At 44.6% G+C, this 15078-nt stretch overlaps 1 protein-coding gene across 1 annotated transcript in view; it reads left to right on the forward strand.

Annotated features, from left to right (window-relative positions):
• The first annotated feature begins 4955 nt into the window (after positions 1-4955).
• Positions 4956-15078, forward strand: part of znf385c (zinc finger protein 385C) — a 172474-nt gene continuing 162351 nt past the window's right edge. Inside the window, exon 1 of the mRNA XM_088906492.1 lies at positions 4956-5008. Coding sequence (XP_088762618.1) covers positions 4960-5008 — 49 coding nt within the window. The 5' untranslated portion in view covers positions 4956-4959. The remainder of the gene's footprint in view (positions 5009-15078) is intronic.

The raw sequence follows: 15078 nt of genomic DNA on the forward strand, positions 1-15078 counted from the left end.
TGAGCTCCTCTCTGGAACCAGGCCCAGACAGCTGCTGTGGAGCTCCAGTCATTAAGATTACAGTACTTTGAGAACACAAAGCCAGCAGAATCCAGCGGGTTACAGGCAATGGAATGCTCAGGTAACTCTGGCTGCCAGCCTTTGTCAAAGCTTTTAGTTTTCTCTCGTGTTGTCTCCATACCTTAATCACAAACCTAAAGATGTTATCCTTTTTAACATCTTTTTTCTTTTTTTTTCTTCTTCATCACCGTGTCTTCTAAGTGCTTCATTAAAGGATGGATTAAGACACAGTGCTGGTGAAAAAATCAGGGCGCACGCTTCGGAGGCGGTTACCATGGCAACCAGGTAAATTGGAATAGACCGGGAGGAAGAAAAAAAATCATTTTTTTTTTAAAGGGAAGCGTCAGATTTATTACAGGAAATTAGAATGCAGGAGTGTAACAGGCTGCATGGAAAAACCACTCCAGCGAACGTTTGACTGAAGAGGATGTTCTTTTTTTTTTTGCTGAAACTGAAGCTGAAGAAAGGAAAAATCGGATAAACATATTTATTAAACTGACTTGTCTACATTTACAAACACCAGACACGTTCCAAAAAAGAGGAAGCGATTCAGCCCCATCTTGCTTCTTTGGCTACCAGTAACTAATTGGTCCTGGAATCCAGGAATCAACTTCAAAAATGTGGTTCGTTAGATTGCTTGAGACCTCCTTGAGCTCTAAACCAGAGACAAGAATAAGCACAAAGGGTAAAAGGCATATATAGCCTCTTCAAACAGGTTGTGCAACTTAAAATGTGCATTTTACAAGAAGGAAGGGCCTTTTAATAACTATCATATTTCATATGAGTATTTTAAGATCTCCAACTTACGAGCACAGAAAAACTTGCAGAGCTTCCAGTCAGCCCAAGTGATACTGTAGCTCACTGGGGGAGTCCTGAAAGTAATGCGCTTAGCAGGAATAAATACCAGGACCTTGGCTGGGAACTCCTCCTGCAGAACATCACCACTGACCAGACTCATGCACCACACCCAAGTCTGCCTTCTGACAAGAGATGCGGTCATTCCAGAACTCATTCACCGACTCAAATTCAAGTGCTTTACATCTCTTTAAATTGGGAGGCAGCTGTGGCATTGGGAATTTCTTGACCTGTCTGGGATCAATCGCTACATTTTTGTGTTTCCATTTATTCATCATTACTTTTGGCACCCTCTGTCCTGTGCTGAGCTATAAAATTACACTTGCTCAGGATCAGGAAACCCAATCCATGAACACAATAAAGAAAAATGCTGTTCGTCTTTCATTAATAATTTACTGCAATTGATTCTTGGATGTTAAGGTATACAGATTTTTTTTATCAAGTGTTCTGTGCAAACATCAGAAAGCCACTTATTGCTCAGGAAGTTTTCATTGATGATATGCAAGTCCAGTGTTCCTATGCCAAGTCCAAGAATCCAGAATCAACCCATTGCATACATTAGGGTTATAGTAATACATTATTTATAATTATTTCTATACAGGGATATACTGTATTACAGCCTGTTGGAGCACCAACATAAATCACATGGTCTTTGATGTAAACATGAATCAATGTTGAAGCTCTTGGCAAGGAAAAGCACATTATTGTGAAACAACTACTGTATATGGATGAGTACATTTAAGGTTCTGTTCATGTTTGAAAAGAAAGATAGAGTTAAGCTAAAAAGTAATGTTTAAGTTGCAGAGGCACACAAGACACCAATATGGGGCTAAAATGAATTAAGGTTTTAATGGTTCATCTATAAATAACCTCGGCGTTTCACAGTCAGCTCAATGGCTACTTGTGGCTGGAGTCTGGAATCCCGAGAAACGGAATTGAAGTTCTGAAACTGGACAGCGCAGTATTCAACAGCACCAGATGCCTCGCTGAAGTGGGTGTTTGGGAAGGGGCGGTGACTGCGGCCTGAGCTGGGAAGAGGAGGCTGATTTTCAGAGATGGAGAGAGAGGTTTCTGCGGCGCATTTCGCGAGCGGTCCGTGCGTAATCACGTCGGGTACTGTTCGGGTACAAGAGCAGCCAGTTGGGAGAAAACTCCTGGGGAAGAGGGCAGCACAAGTTAAATAAGGAGAAATAGGCCATAAATGCGTTTTGGAAAAAATGTTTCCTTTGCGGTAATACAAAAAAGAATAAGGAGACAGGGCGCAGGGAAAACTCAAAAAAGAGTTCTCCCCTCTTCCCCCGAGGCCCATAAGGAAGGCAACATGCCGCGGCAGAAAAGCTCTGGAGGAACGTATTATCTTACAGCACAGTTGTGTGCGCTCAGGATTTATTTATAATATGCGGCCTCGTTGGCTCAGCCGGTTCCCAGGCTGTTGCGGGCGGAGGACGCGGCTCGAGCAGCCAAGTACGCGTCCGTCACCGTCTGCCTGACGGCGGCCTCGCGCTGGGCGCTGCTGCGGGAGCGTGCGCCGGGCCGGGGGCGGCTGGGGGTTGACTCGGGACCAACAATTTTAATGAGTAGGTGCTACATGGCAGAGAGAGAGAGAGAGAGTCCTACGTTGTGGAGGATTTAAATGTCGGTGGGAGCACCGTCATTTAACTCCGTCACTACAGGATCCGATGGCCCGAGGGACAGTTGGTGTGTGCAAGAGGACACGGTTTTTGCGCAGAAAAGGCTCCTGGCCTCAGCAAGACAGCTAATTTTGACACACTTTACGCAGTGTAGGTTTCCGAAAAGATCCGCCGGCTCATTTGAAAGAGGAGCGCTTTCTTTTACGCTGACTCTCTCACAGGGCGGTCTTCCCACGTGGCATTTACCCACGTTTCTCGGGGGGGGGAGTCTGTAAGCGAAGCGCTCGGGTCATAAACTGGCTTAAACTTTTAAAAAACCTTATTCCGAGAACAGCAACTACGTTCTGCCAGTATGACGCTGCAGTTTCTGCTGCTTCTTCTGTCCTGTTCTGTTGGTGTACTCTGTTGTCTTGCCCCCGTTTTGAAAAATAAAAAGTGTGCGTTCTCTCTCTCTCTCTCTATATAGTCTTCACCACGGATTGAGCGGTCAGTCGCATTGTGCGACCCGCTGGTTCTGGAATCCATCGCGGTTTTCACGGCTCCTTCCATTAGCTTCTCCTTCGCAGCTCTTCATCCGGGGAGAAGCGTCAGTTTGATCCCATGAAGGTTTAAGCGGCCCAATTTATCCCCTTTCCAAAGCCTTAAGCCGCTGTCGGTTTAAAGAGACGTGAAAAGGCTGCCGGATCCCGCAGTCTGAGGAGCAGGGTGGGGGAGCCTTATCTACACCGCAGATCGAAGATGTCCGCAAGCCGGTGTCCCGTTTACTCGGGTTACACTTAGATCACACACCAGGGGCGCCTGGGCTCCGGCGCTCGTCAGCAGGCGGTCTGCTGGTGGCGCTCCAGCTGAGCTCTTCATGAAACCCTTAATCCTTAATTGAATCGTTTTTGTTACTATGTCATACAACCGATAGAGATTCCGTGTAAGAATGGAACAGCAAGTAGCGCAAAGCGGCACAACTTTTTTTTTTAAATAAAAAACGTTTAATGAAACAAACGCCTAGTGTGTTTTGACAGAGGCACAGGAGGGCCGGCGCGTCTGCAGACGGTCCCAAGTCTCATTAAAACAGCACCCTGTGTAGAGCTGGGCAACTGAAGCCTCTAACCAGCTGGTTTAAAGAGTCGAGTCGGAACGAACCCGCCCTCGACAAACCGTCCCTCCAGAAGCAGGACTAGACACCTGTGCTTAATTGAACTAATAATCTGTGAACACAGAGGTCTCACACTCGACTCTTGGGGGGGCTCGGTGGGTTGTGGGGTTTGTACCTGCGGTGATCTCATTCACTCGGTGGGTCTGTGCAGCAGAAATTGTGATATTTCTAACCGGGAGCTGGGGTGTTTTTTTATGGTGCCTGAAACGAAGTGAATGTTCTGCGCCGTCAGCTGCAACAGAAAACCAGCTTCAGAAGAGACGTATACTGCAGACGTATCTGATTAAGACAATAAGCAGGTTAATTGTTCAATTGCCGGCGCAGGTTGGAACGGGAACGAGGCCGCACGAGGCCGCGCAGAGAACGAGAGCGAGACCCCTAGCTTATTGGAAGCAGTGCGCTGGTGCTTCCCAAACCAGTAAGAGCCGGTGTTCCGGACTGGGAAGCACTCTTAAGGTTCAAGACCGTTTGTCATCACCCGCTGGTCAAACGCTATCCTGATAGTTTTTTTTTTTTTAAATCTTACCTAGCTTGTTGCCGTATCTTTCCGCAGTCCCCCAAGCAGTATACCTGGCGGTCCGGTCAGTGTGGGACCAGTCCGGCCCCCAGATCGCTTGCCTACCTGTCGCAGCGGTCTGAAATCGCTTAGCTTGGCTCTTTTTCAAAACAGAGATGATCTTATTTACAGAATAACAGGCGTGCGGAGCCGGGACTCCGAGAACTTCCACTAATTAACTCAAGGGCGAGATATATATATACACATAAATGTTTTATATGAGGTAGCCATGATTTCTTTCCCGATTAGATTTTTTGAGGGGCTCAAGAAAAAAAAGTTCTAGTAAACGTGATATTTGATGTCATTCTTTTTTAAAGAGGCGTAGCATAAAACACCGGTTTGCAAGCATGTTTTCTCAAATGTACAGATTTTGTGTTCCTTTTATACCGAGGAATACTGTATATCAACACATAGGCTAGGGTGAAATATGTATAGCCTCCTCATACATTTTAGGTTATCTGGAATTAAATACGTGCTACGTTCCCAGGTTTGTCGCGCCCACTGTTAAGAAGTCAAACAGCGCACACAACCTTAGCGCCGCGACTACATACATACATCACTTCGGCAGCTCAGTCTTCTAGCAGACGCGCAGCCCCGTCAGATCTGTGGAAATCCCGTCTCTGTGCGCGTTCGCGCTGTGGTTTCGGAAGCGCGGCCCCGGCGCCGATCTGAAGCCGTTCAGTTTTGTCACAGTGCTGTTGGGAGAAATGTTGGGAACAGACGACCACGGAGATACTCGGAGGCGAAACGGGACAGGTAGGCTAGGAACAAAAAAATATTCGCCTTCTACGCGTTATTGGAAATCAGTTCAGCCGGTGTTTTCGGCGTGTTTGCGCGTTTAAGAGCCTTTTTTTCTTAACTGAATATATGGTCCTTAATTGTTGAATTAAGCAGCTAAATGCGCATATTTCACTGGGGGGAAAGCAAATGGAAGTAAGGAGCAGGCGAAACCTATGTGTCTGCTGGGAAATGGTTGTTCCTCTAAAACTCCTAGGATTTAGGAATGTCATTTTGTCAATAAAAATGAACATTTCATAACGACGAGACAGGAGCGTGGTCCCGTGAAATGAGTCGGCGCCGTCAGGTGTAGCTCGGGAAGTTAATATCACAGGCGTCAGGTTCTGCAAACAGTTCGCACAGTTTCTTTTCCAGGGCGAAAAAATCCGATTTGTGTCGGTTCACCCTGTGTGTCACGTCCTCTGCTTTTATAAAACTTTGACTTCAGTCAAGTTCAACTCCGCTCTGCTTTGGAAATACACGTAAACTCGGGCTGCAGACCGAAATCAAGTTGTTAATACCACGGGATGCTTGACATATATTAACGCATAATTGCATGAGGATTGTGTTACAGCGGTGTCCCCTATACCTATTTATATGTCCCATTTTTCTCATTCATGTTTTATTTTTGAAAGCTAATGACAGCTCATCTAATCCCCGCACTTAGCGCGACGCAGTCGTGTGATGTAGCGCTGTGCACGATCAAGTCTGATGGGGAGATGCCCGACTCAAAAGCGAAGCCTACCACGTCCAGTGCAAGTCCGTCTTTATTTCAGTGAATATAGGTTCGCAATGGGGAGCAGCAACGCTGCTTCTCTTTCCGCGTAGAAGGGAGGAATTTCTAAAATGCATTTCTGAATGGTTAGGGTACGGACTGCTGGGGTTGCGCAGTACTGTAGCTTGGGACGAGACGGTCCTCTGAACCCGCCGGGTTTGTGACAGCCTGCTACCGTAATCGTTTGACAGAAAAAGAAAATGTCTTGTGTGTAAATACTGTAGGTACTGTGTATTAGACGGGCCGAGTGGGGAGCCGAGTCAGTGTGCTGACTGCGGGAGGACAATGAGAGGTTTATTCCACAGTGGAAAGTAAAAAGAAAAGGCAAAGTGTTCGTGAAACCTCTGCATGTGTTAACATCTTAACAGTGTGTAGTAGGCTGTACACCCATGGCCCAGCGGCGGCTGGATACGGTAATGAGAGGCTGCAGTTTTGTAGAAAGCCTTTCGTCCTCGGTTTGCAAAGACGTGTAACACGTGAGTTTTGAGCACTTTGCCGAGCTTGGTTCATCCAAACATCCAAACACAAATCGCCCTGCTTCGGTGGTCAGCGCGCAGAAGTTCCGAGTGCTGGGACAGAGACAGAGCACCTGCAGGAGTCTGGCTTTCCAGAGCCAGCGGTGACCACCGCTGGTGTATCAACTGGATATATATTAATAGTCGATGCCTGCTGAGTCCGTGATTTCGCTACAATGATGTTGCTTGCACTTATTTACAATTTACTAACTTTGTTGTGAGAAGACTGGATACACACGGTATCCTGCATCACGCATTGTTGCCACACGAATGTTGGTATTTTTTGAGAAAGCTTTGATCACAGGGCTTCAGGCAGGGCTCTTTAATACAGAGCCCTCGGTCTAAGTCGCCATTAAATCTTCGTTTTTTTTATTTAACAGTTTAATTGTGATCAGTTAATCCAGAGATCGAAATCTGGATCTTTTTCTGCTCTCGAGGACCCAAGCTGCTTTAGACAAATCACTTCCTTAATGGATCAATAATGTACAAGCGTTTCAGGCCCGGCGACCCCTGATCTAACACCACTCTGTGGTGGATGAGTGGTTTTGTTACTGATACCATTCTAGGTCATTTAGCAAGAGAAACAACTTGCTGCTTTCCATCACGGTGGTGTCTGATGCCCTTGAGGGTTTTGAAGATTTTTGCATGTGAACACTGTGACTCTCATCTTCTCTTTTGCTGTGCTTTCTGACTCATGCTGTGCTTTGCCACCTTCCAGTCACCCTAGTCTGAGCAGAACCCAATCTGTGCCCGCTGTCGCCTTGTTGTGGAAACGAAGCAGGCATCTCCAGGCACACGAGGAAGAGCTTCACTTTGAAGCTGGCAGAAATGTTTTTTTTTTCGCTGTCGTTGTTCTGTATTGTACTCGAGAAGATGAAAAACTGACAGAGGATATAAAAGACTTTTCTGGTGTCTGGAGTTCCTTTAGATAGCATGAAACCAACATAATGATTTCTGTTGTTCCTTGCACTCTTAGTTTTGATTTATGGGTATTTACAAGTAAGCGTGCTAGAAAAACTCTGTCATTTTCTCCATCTCGTTTTAAGTGTGAGGGATTTGTCTTCAGGTGAGGCTGTGGTGAAATCAGTGCACTCATGTGCAGAGATGTTTGATTAAGATAATGCTGTAGCTGGGCAGAGAGGACAAACGATGATTAGTCAAATTCAAATCTACGTTGTAGCCTAAAGACTTAAGCCAGAATTCATCAGCTGTCATTTTTCTGTGTCCTCCAGACTAATACATTCTGAAAATAATTTTCTCAGGACCGTTGTTTAGGCTTTGGTCGGAATTCTGCAAAAACTCTAGAAACAACAAAGAATAGGCAGGTTTCTAGCCAAAAAGTAGAAAAGCATCCTGCTCTCTTGGTGACAGTCAGTATCCAGTCTTCAGAGGGCTATGAAATTAAAACTGTTTTGGGGGGTTAAAAAGGTAAACAGCGCATTTTAGGACAGGGTTCAAAAATCTAAGTTGAGTCTGATATCCTGGAAAACATTTGCAACATGAGCTGTGTTGTTCTGTCTTTGTAGAGGCTAGCTCTCTTACAGTGAGTTGAGCTTCAGTGCAGTGATCCTGTCCCATAATTCCACGTCAAACAGAGATTAAGCTTGTGAACACTACAGCTGTGGAGGAGGCGACACCAGTGAGCTTACTGTGGCCCAGGTTATCACCAGGTCTGGTTTGTTTGTGAATTTTGGTGAGTGATGTTCGGTGCTCTCAATGCAAAAATGTGTTCAATGTGATGCCAAAGTAAATTATAAAGAACATTCTTTCGCTCAGATGGGGTCAAAAACACCTTGGCAGGCTGTGGATTGTTGCTTTCCTGTCATGTAATAATGTAAATAAATGTAATGTAAATAAATTCTAATATTTTGGGCTTTACGAGATGATACTACTTGTATATACTGTAGCTGACTTCTTGTGTACAGGGTTTTTCAGGCAATGCACTGCTTGAAGGCCTTTTTGAGGGAATTGAAATTGTAGGCCTGAAACCTGGGCATACAATTCCAGTGTCATCCGTGAAATACTTGAAAGGTCTGAAATAAGTGCAGTGTCAGAACATAATCGTAATAGAGCCTGAAGCCCACTCCGACTCGGCTACAGTCGTGCCGTAGCTGTGACAACAACAAGACGACAAAGTGGCACTGTCTTACATAAGCTGCGCTATTATTTGGCAGACTCCTAATTATGTGTCTGCCAAGCTTAAGAAAAAAGAGCAGCAATCAAAACAAAACAAATCTCAAGCACTTGGCAGGTTGACCCGTAATAGGCTGTTTCAAGAGGTTAAATGGTCTTTCTTTCCCAACAAAAACAGTGCCTCTGTCTCGGAATCAGGCCCTGTAAATTAGGCTTCTGTGGAGTGAGTTGGAGTCTATTACTGTCTGACAGGAGCGATTTGACTGTTTCATATGTAGGGCCAAATCTGCCAGCATTGCTTTGCATAAAGCCGGCTAAACAGCTCTTTCAGTCGAAGAACATGGGTTGGGAGAAAGTGCAGTTATTACGAAGGTAGGCTATACAAAAAAAATAATGAATATTTCATTGGATTTCCATTTTCAGCAAGTACACTGGGCCTTGGCGTTATTTTAGCATTGAGAGGAGCCTGATTTCTTATTCCCTCCTCCTCCTTTTTCAACTACCATGCTGCTACTTTGTCTCTCGTTCAACTGGTTCTCTGCTGCTACCTGATGCGTTTATCCCGCCTCTTGTAACCGCACGCCCAGGGTAAGAGGAGACCAAGAGGACCATGGGAGTTTAGGGGCCGAAGAGGCACCTTGCCTGACAAGGGCAGGAGGAAGTGAGCATAAAACTACTAATTAGGCTAATGTGCCAGATGAATCCTCAGAAAACCACAGAGGGGAATTTGCCGGAGTGATGGAAGCCGATGAAAATTAATTCCGGCTCGGTAAGAAATTTACAGTGCGTAGCAGGAGAGCGCTCATCACGCCGTTAAAAAGTTAACATCGTTTTAAATTGCCTTTGCCTAAGTCGCTGCTCTGACTTTTAAGCACAGCATTCATCAAACGCGGGAGAATGAACTGGCCGAAGCCCATAGATCTTGGCTTTTACAATTGTAAAGAACGTGGAGAGGGAAGGCTGAGCTTTGATTTAAACACCCAAGTTATGTGCTCGAGGGAACGTGTGGCCTCGCCAGCAAAGCCAGCTGCTGCATTGATATTCACCTTCATCAGCGACTGAACACTGCGAGCACAGAAACAGCTGGAAGGGAGGTGAACCTGCTGCAGTGAACGTTGAGCGATCCATACTGTTAATACAAAACAATCCTAATAATTCTGTATGAGTTTTGAAAAAAAAAATTAGTTATTTATTTCAAGCCTGCGCAGGCTTAAAGTCAGTATGATTTGCCCAGTAGATGGGTCTCGGCTCAGGCAGTCTCGGTCTGGAATGGGTGGGCGTATGTTCAGTGATATTGATGTGGCTTAATGAGGCGAATGAATGTTCCTTTGATTTTGTTTCCCGTCTGTGTCTATAACAACAGAGTGCTCAGGTCTCTTCCTAGACAGCCGTAATCCTGCAGGTTTAAAGGCTTAAATAATCAATTGCTGAGTCAATTAATATATTAACGCAGTACTTCCCACTCCTTGACCTGGGGCGTCACTGTAACCTCTGGTTACTGGTTACTTCTTTTCCAATGTTAATTAGTTGATTGAAACTTTGTATTTGGTGCATATTTATATTTCCCCTCTTAAAATGTTGAATAGGATTTGTAATTGGTACAAAGCCTGTAGCAATCCCTGAGACTTCAAACAGGCCTCATTCATATGGTTTTCCTGAAATGTAACCAATTCCACTGCTGGAGAAGGAAGAACAGCTCATTACGGGACTGTCTGATGCATTGAACTTCTCACCTGTATCTATTCGTAAATTGGGCATCCAGTGCAGTTCAGACAGGAATAAGGGGAAGAGTGCTTAAAAGCTCTGTTTGTTGAAGTTATTGGGAACAATGTGCTGGACTTGAGGCAGTTTTGAAACTTGAGACTGAGTGCAAAAGACAGGATCCCAAAAACTCTGAACATGCAAGTAGATCTGGTGTGGATGACACAAAGGTTGTGTCCAGGGTGTACCATACCTTGCACCCATTGCTTGGTGGGTCTATACTGCATAAACTGGTTCGAAAATGGATGGGTTTCTGGTGCTCACATTGCCAGGTTGCATGATGTTAACCCTGTAGAAATCGCTGGAAATCTGCTAACAGAGTTGCAGCTTTCCTGGGGTTTTTCTTCCATCCTGGCTTTGCAGTATTGCTCTGAATGTGCCATCTTGCTTGCTGTTCATAAAAACACAGCTCCCCAAGGCCTGTGCCAAAGGAAGTCTTCACAGTTATAAGGAGGCTTTGCTTTAGCTCCATAAAATGTATTTCTTTCCTTTTTCTTTCTCTGAAAAGTTTTTGAAGCTGTGGCAGATATGAATCATAGCCATCTAGCTAATAATAAACTGAATGCATTCGTCTCTCCAATTGTTTGAAATAGTTAAGTCAAATAGCCATGCTGAGCTCAAAGCGGTGCCTGATTGCCATTAAAAACAACAGTTAATCTCAATTATGCCTCAGGCACAACAGGGCTTCGGTCCCTGCGTTCAAATGGTTTAAAATAGAATTGCCAGTTATCGTGTGAATTTTTACAGGGTGGATCTTTTGGCCTCTGTGAGGTTCCGAGTGTGTAAATATAGTGCCTTGACATTGTGAAAGGTGACATCGTGCTCCAGTGTGACTTAAGCTCAGACTGACTGTTCTCAGGCAGCCCTTTAGAAAGTATGTGCACACTCTAGTGACAGGCAAGAGAGCTTCATTCATGTTGCCTTGAAAGACAGGGCGACAGCCTGTAGTGTTGAGATCTTGCTTAATGCTATCAGTTGTGGAGCTCTTCTGCATGGCGTAATGTGAAAAAGCACCAATTAATGATCATCACAGGCTGTTGCAAAGATTCTTAACGATAAATCTCCATCTGTGCAGTGCTTCCTATTATTTTCCTTATAGGTGGTTGCCTTATCCTGTCTGTACATCAGCAGATCAGTTTTTAAATTAGCCACCTGATTATGCTGAGTACATATTGTGTGAGCTGGTGTAAATAAAGGCAGAATGATTATAAAAGCAGGAAATAAGGATTCAGTAAGGTTCTGTGCCACTGCCCTTGCTGCACTGTCACAAAGAATTTTATAAAGTGGAGGTCTGCACACCTGATTGTTTAGCTACATCATATATTACTCCATGTTCTCTAAATTATATTTTCATTGTTGCACTTGCTGTTAGGAATTAGTGCTGTTAGCTGTAAAAATCCCAATAGGTCCCAATGCCCTGGTCAGCCTCTCGATTTACTGTATGTTGAGCGTAGTTCAGACTGGTGATGGAAGAAGTTGCCCTCGAATGCATCTGCGAACAATGTTAGTCAAAGTGAGACCTACTCATCACATCTCTACAAAAACTAATCCATTCAGCACAGTCAGACTCAACCACTTATTAGCTGAACCCTTCACAGGCTGAGATCATGAGAAGGTGTGTTTGACTCAGTTGAATGAAAGTCATCTAGTAGAGGCATGATTAATAGATTACCATGATGAATGAGACCAAAAACGGAATACTTTTTGAGTAGTTTTGGCCCATGCACTTGAACCCGTGTCTCACCCTGGGCACTGCTGGGCATACCCCAGATTGTTCAGAGGGTCTAGAAACAAGTAAAGTGATCTTACCTTAGTATTACTTTAAAGATATACAAATGAACATGATTGAGTCTGCTGTAAAGATGAAATAGGTGGTTTTGGTCTCAGCAATCGATGCCCACACCATTGTTGTTTAATTACCTTGGCAGCTCGCCTGCAGTGTAAAATCTGTCCCAGATTGTAACAGGAACATGGCGTGGTAGGCTGGAATCTCAGCGGACCGCATGAAAAAGAGTACCACATAATGAGATGTCAGCAATCTATAAACACAGAGAGGTAAGATGTATTTGGTAGTGTGGACAGAGCCATTAAAAAACAACAACACCTGGAACAGGATGAGGTATTGCGACAGTGCATTGCACAGGACTGTCAATGCAGTAAATCACAAGGAGAGCTGAGTGAAGGCAGAATAAAGCACAGTGACAGCGTGGTAGAGCTGAGCACTGTGAATGACAGAGTGCAGTGATGGCTGAGTAAAGCAAAGTTTTCTCAGAAACAGGCAACTCTGAGTTTCAAGGAGAGTTGCTTTTTCCCTTGTTGCTGTGTTAATCAAGTCCTTAGTGCTCTAACTTGTCTGTTTGTTGTGCCTCCGGCTGACTATTATACAAAATAAAAAAAACACAAAACATTGTTTTCCCGAAGAAGTGAATTGATTTATCTGGATCGAAACTCTCGGTGCTGTTAAAGGCTCGTCTCTCTTGCTGGGTTTTTTTTTGCTTTATGTTCCTTTGTCTTTCTCCATGAGAGCTCCAGTGTGTGGCAGCTCATTCTTGTGATCTGTGACTAGTCTCAAAGCAGTGGTTTACTTTGGCTCTAATTTTGCTTATTGATCACTCACGCGATGAGTAATTCTCTGCTTGCATTATTATTTGGGATTGTGGACTGACTGCTGTAACTTAGCAAAAAAAACACAAGACACTTTCCAAGGCTAATTGTGAGGAGCAGGGGAAGGATATTAACGCTGCACAGGGTTCTGAAGCCCCTTAATGAAACTTTATGGATTGAAGCCTATGCCACTATGTCCTTCATCTGTTTTGCTCAAGTCATCTTTTTGTTCTGTTGTTCCTGCTGGAAAATCCCAAGTGGTGCGGTCATAACCCCTGCTAGAACTGCACGGGGGCAAAACACAAGGGGCACGCGACAGGATGTAGAGAAATAAAAATGAAACGTAAGGAAAACTGCAATGTGAAACCCTTCTCTCTGGCTCAAGCTGTGAAGACCTTCAATCTGAGCCCACGTTCAGCGCTGGAGGAACAGGAGGAAGGTTACAAACGAGCACGACAGGTGGCCAGTCGAGCCCGTCTGGTAGTTATTAGTTTGTAGTAATGATCCAGACGCTGTGTGTTCGAACCTGGTGTTTCTGAGTAATCTAGCTATCACTTCTCTCTCATTCCCAAAAGAAACCACAGCCTTTGTGACCTCCCAGGCACCCAAGGTTTAGCGGTGATGTTGGTGAGCAGTGCACCCACTGAAGATGGGTGGCTTGAGAGTGGACTGTCTGCTTTCCTCATTCCCCCCAGTGTGCAGGTGTAGAGGTGGCCCCCCTTTAACAAAAGGCCCCCCATACTGAACAATACAACAGGCGATTCCAGTTTACAAAACCACCCAATGACTAAAGTCAAAACTCAGAATTTCTCAATGGGGAAAAAAAAAACCCTCTCTTCTCAAATGCACAAGGTTGATATGAACATCACTAAAGAAGCTGAGAGTGTGCGTTTATATTTCACTTTATCAAGGCCTCGTCTCTTTGTGGTCTTGGAAATAAGATATATTAGTCCTCGGGTATTTGATTTTAGTGCACAAAAGGAATCTAGGAAGAGCAATTCAGCAGCAGTACCTGCAGTCAGTGAAATGGTAACCTTTACCGTTACATTAGGATGTAGTGTTTCTAGCAGCTGCATCAAGCAGACCTGCCTACTGTAAAGGAAGTAATTTCTTGGCAAAAGTCGATATTAATGGGTTGACTATACTGTTCTTGAAAGTGCGGAGATAATAAAAGGCTTGCTACGCTCCAATTGATTGGGGGGGTTTGCATAATACTGAACATGTCAAACTTTTCACTTCTGTAAAGAAAGAACACACAGCATGCTCCCTGACCTGCTCTCTTTACGGCGCCCTATAAGAGAGGATCAGGTCTGGAGAGCGAGCCGTGCCTTTTATTGATATTGGATGAAGGCTTATGCATGCAAGCAGCCGAGATTTAATATTAACACAACGACTCTTCTGGACAGCACTGGGGAAATGGCTGCAGGGGTGGTGCACCTGGCAGAGAGGTTATATTGCGAACACTTGACAATTGTTCCCAGTTAGGAGGCAGGCTGTCCAGTTCAATCCTTGCAGGCTTTTCTACTGGGGACATTGGCATTATGTTTGGCTTAAAAATGGAATCTTTCTCTCAGTGAGGTTAAACTGCTGCCTTGGAAATTCTCCGGAAATACTGTTTTTTTTTTATATCTTGCTGTCTCATGCTTAAATGTTGCGTTTTCAAAAACACCTGCAGAGCAAGTTCTCTGAAAGTTGATGGATGACCATCTCTCTGACATTGCACATCAACTGCTGCACAGCTGTACCTCTGGATATAGTCCTGCATGGATGGATGGCTCTGCTATAATGAGCACCCTGAAGACAAGGACATTTTCCATTTCTTTCCAGTGCTTCAGTCCCCGAGGTCTAGAGATCAAAACAGCGCTGCGTGTCTGTTTGCAAGTCAGGGGAGTATACTCCAAACAGACACTTGGCCACATGACGCATAGGAAACCATTTTTTCTCATTACAAATGCATGTCTTATAAAAGCCATCTCTCCTGCACCCTCGTACACAGTTAAACAGACACTGGCAGTGGCAGGCATGGACCCTTATTCTTAAGTAATAATTTCACCTGCGGTTCCCAGTCTGGACCACACCTCCTTCTTTTCCCTCCAGCTAAGCTCCCATTCACTTAATACAGCCCTTAATTGAATTAATGAGATGCTTAATTGGAATCTTTTCAGTAGGCTCCTAAAATGGGTTTCCTTGGGTTTTAATCTCCTCAGCAGCTAGAGGATAAAATGTGGTGGTTGCCAATGTATTTAAGAACTGAAAACCGT

Source organism: Atractosteus spatula, chromosome 26 (genome assembly GCF_055471065.1).
Source record: "Atractosteus spatula isolate fAtrSpa1 chromosome 26, fAtrSpa1.hap1, whole genome shotgun sequence".
NCBI lineage: Eukaryota > Metazoa > Chordata > Actinopteri > Semionotiformes > Lepisosteidae > Atractosteus > Atractosteus spatula.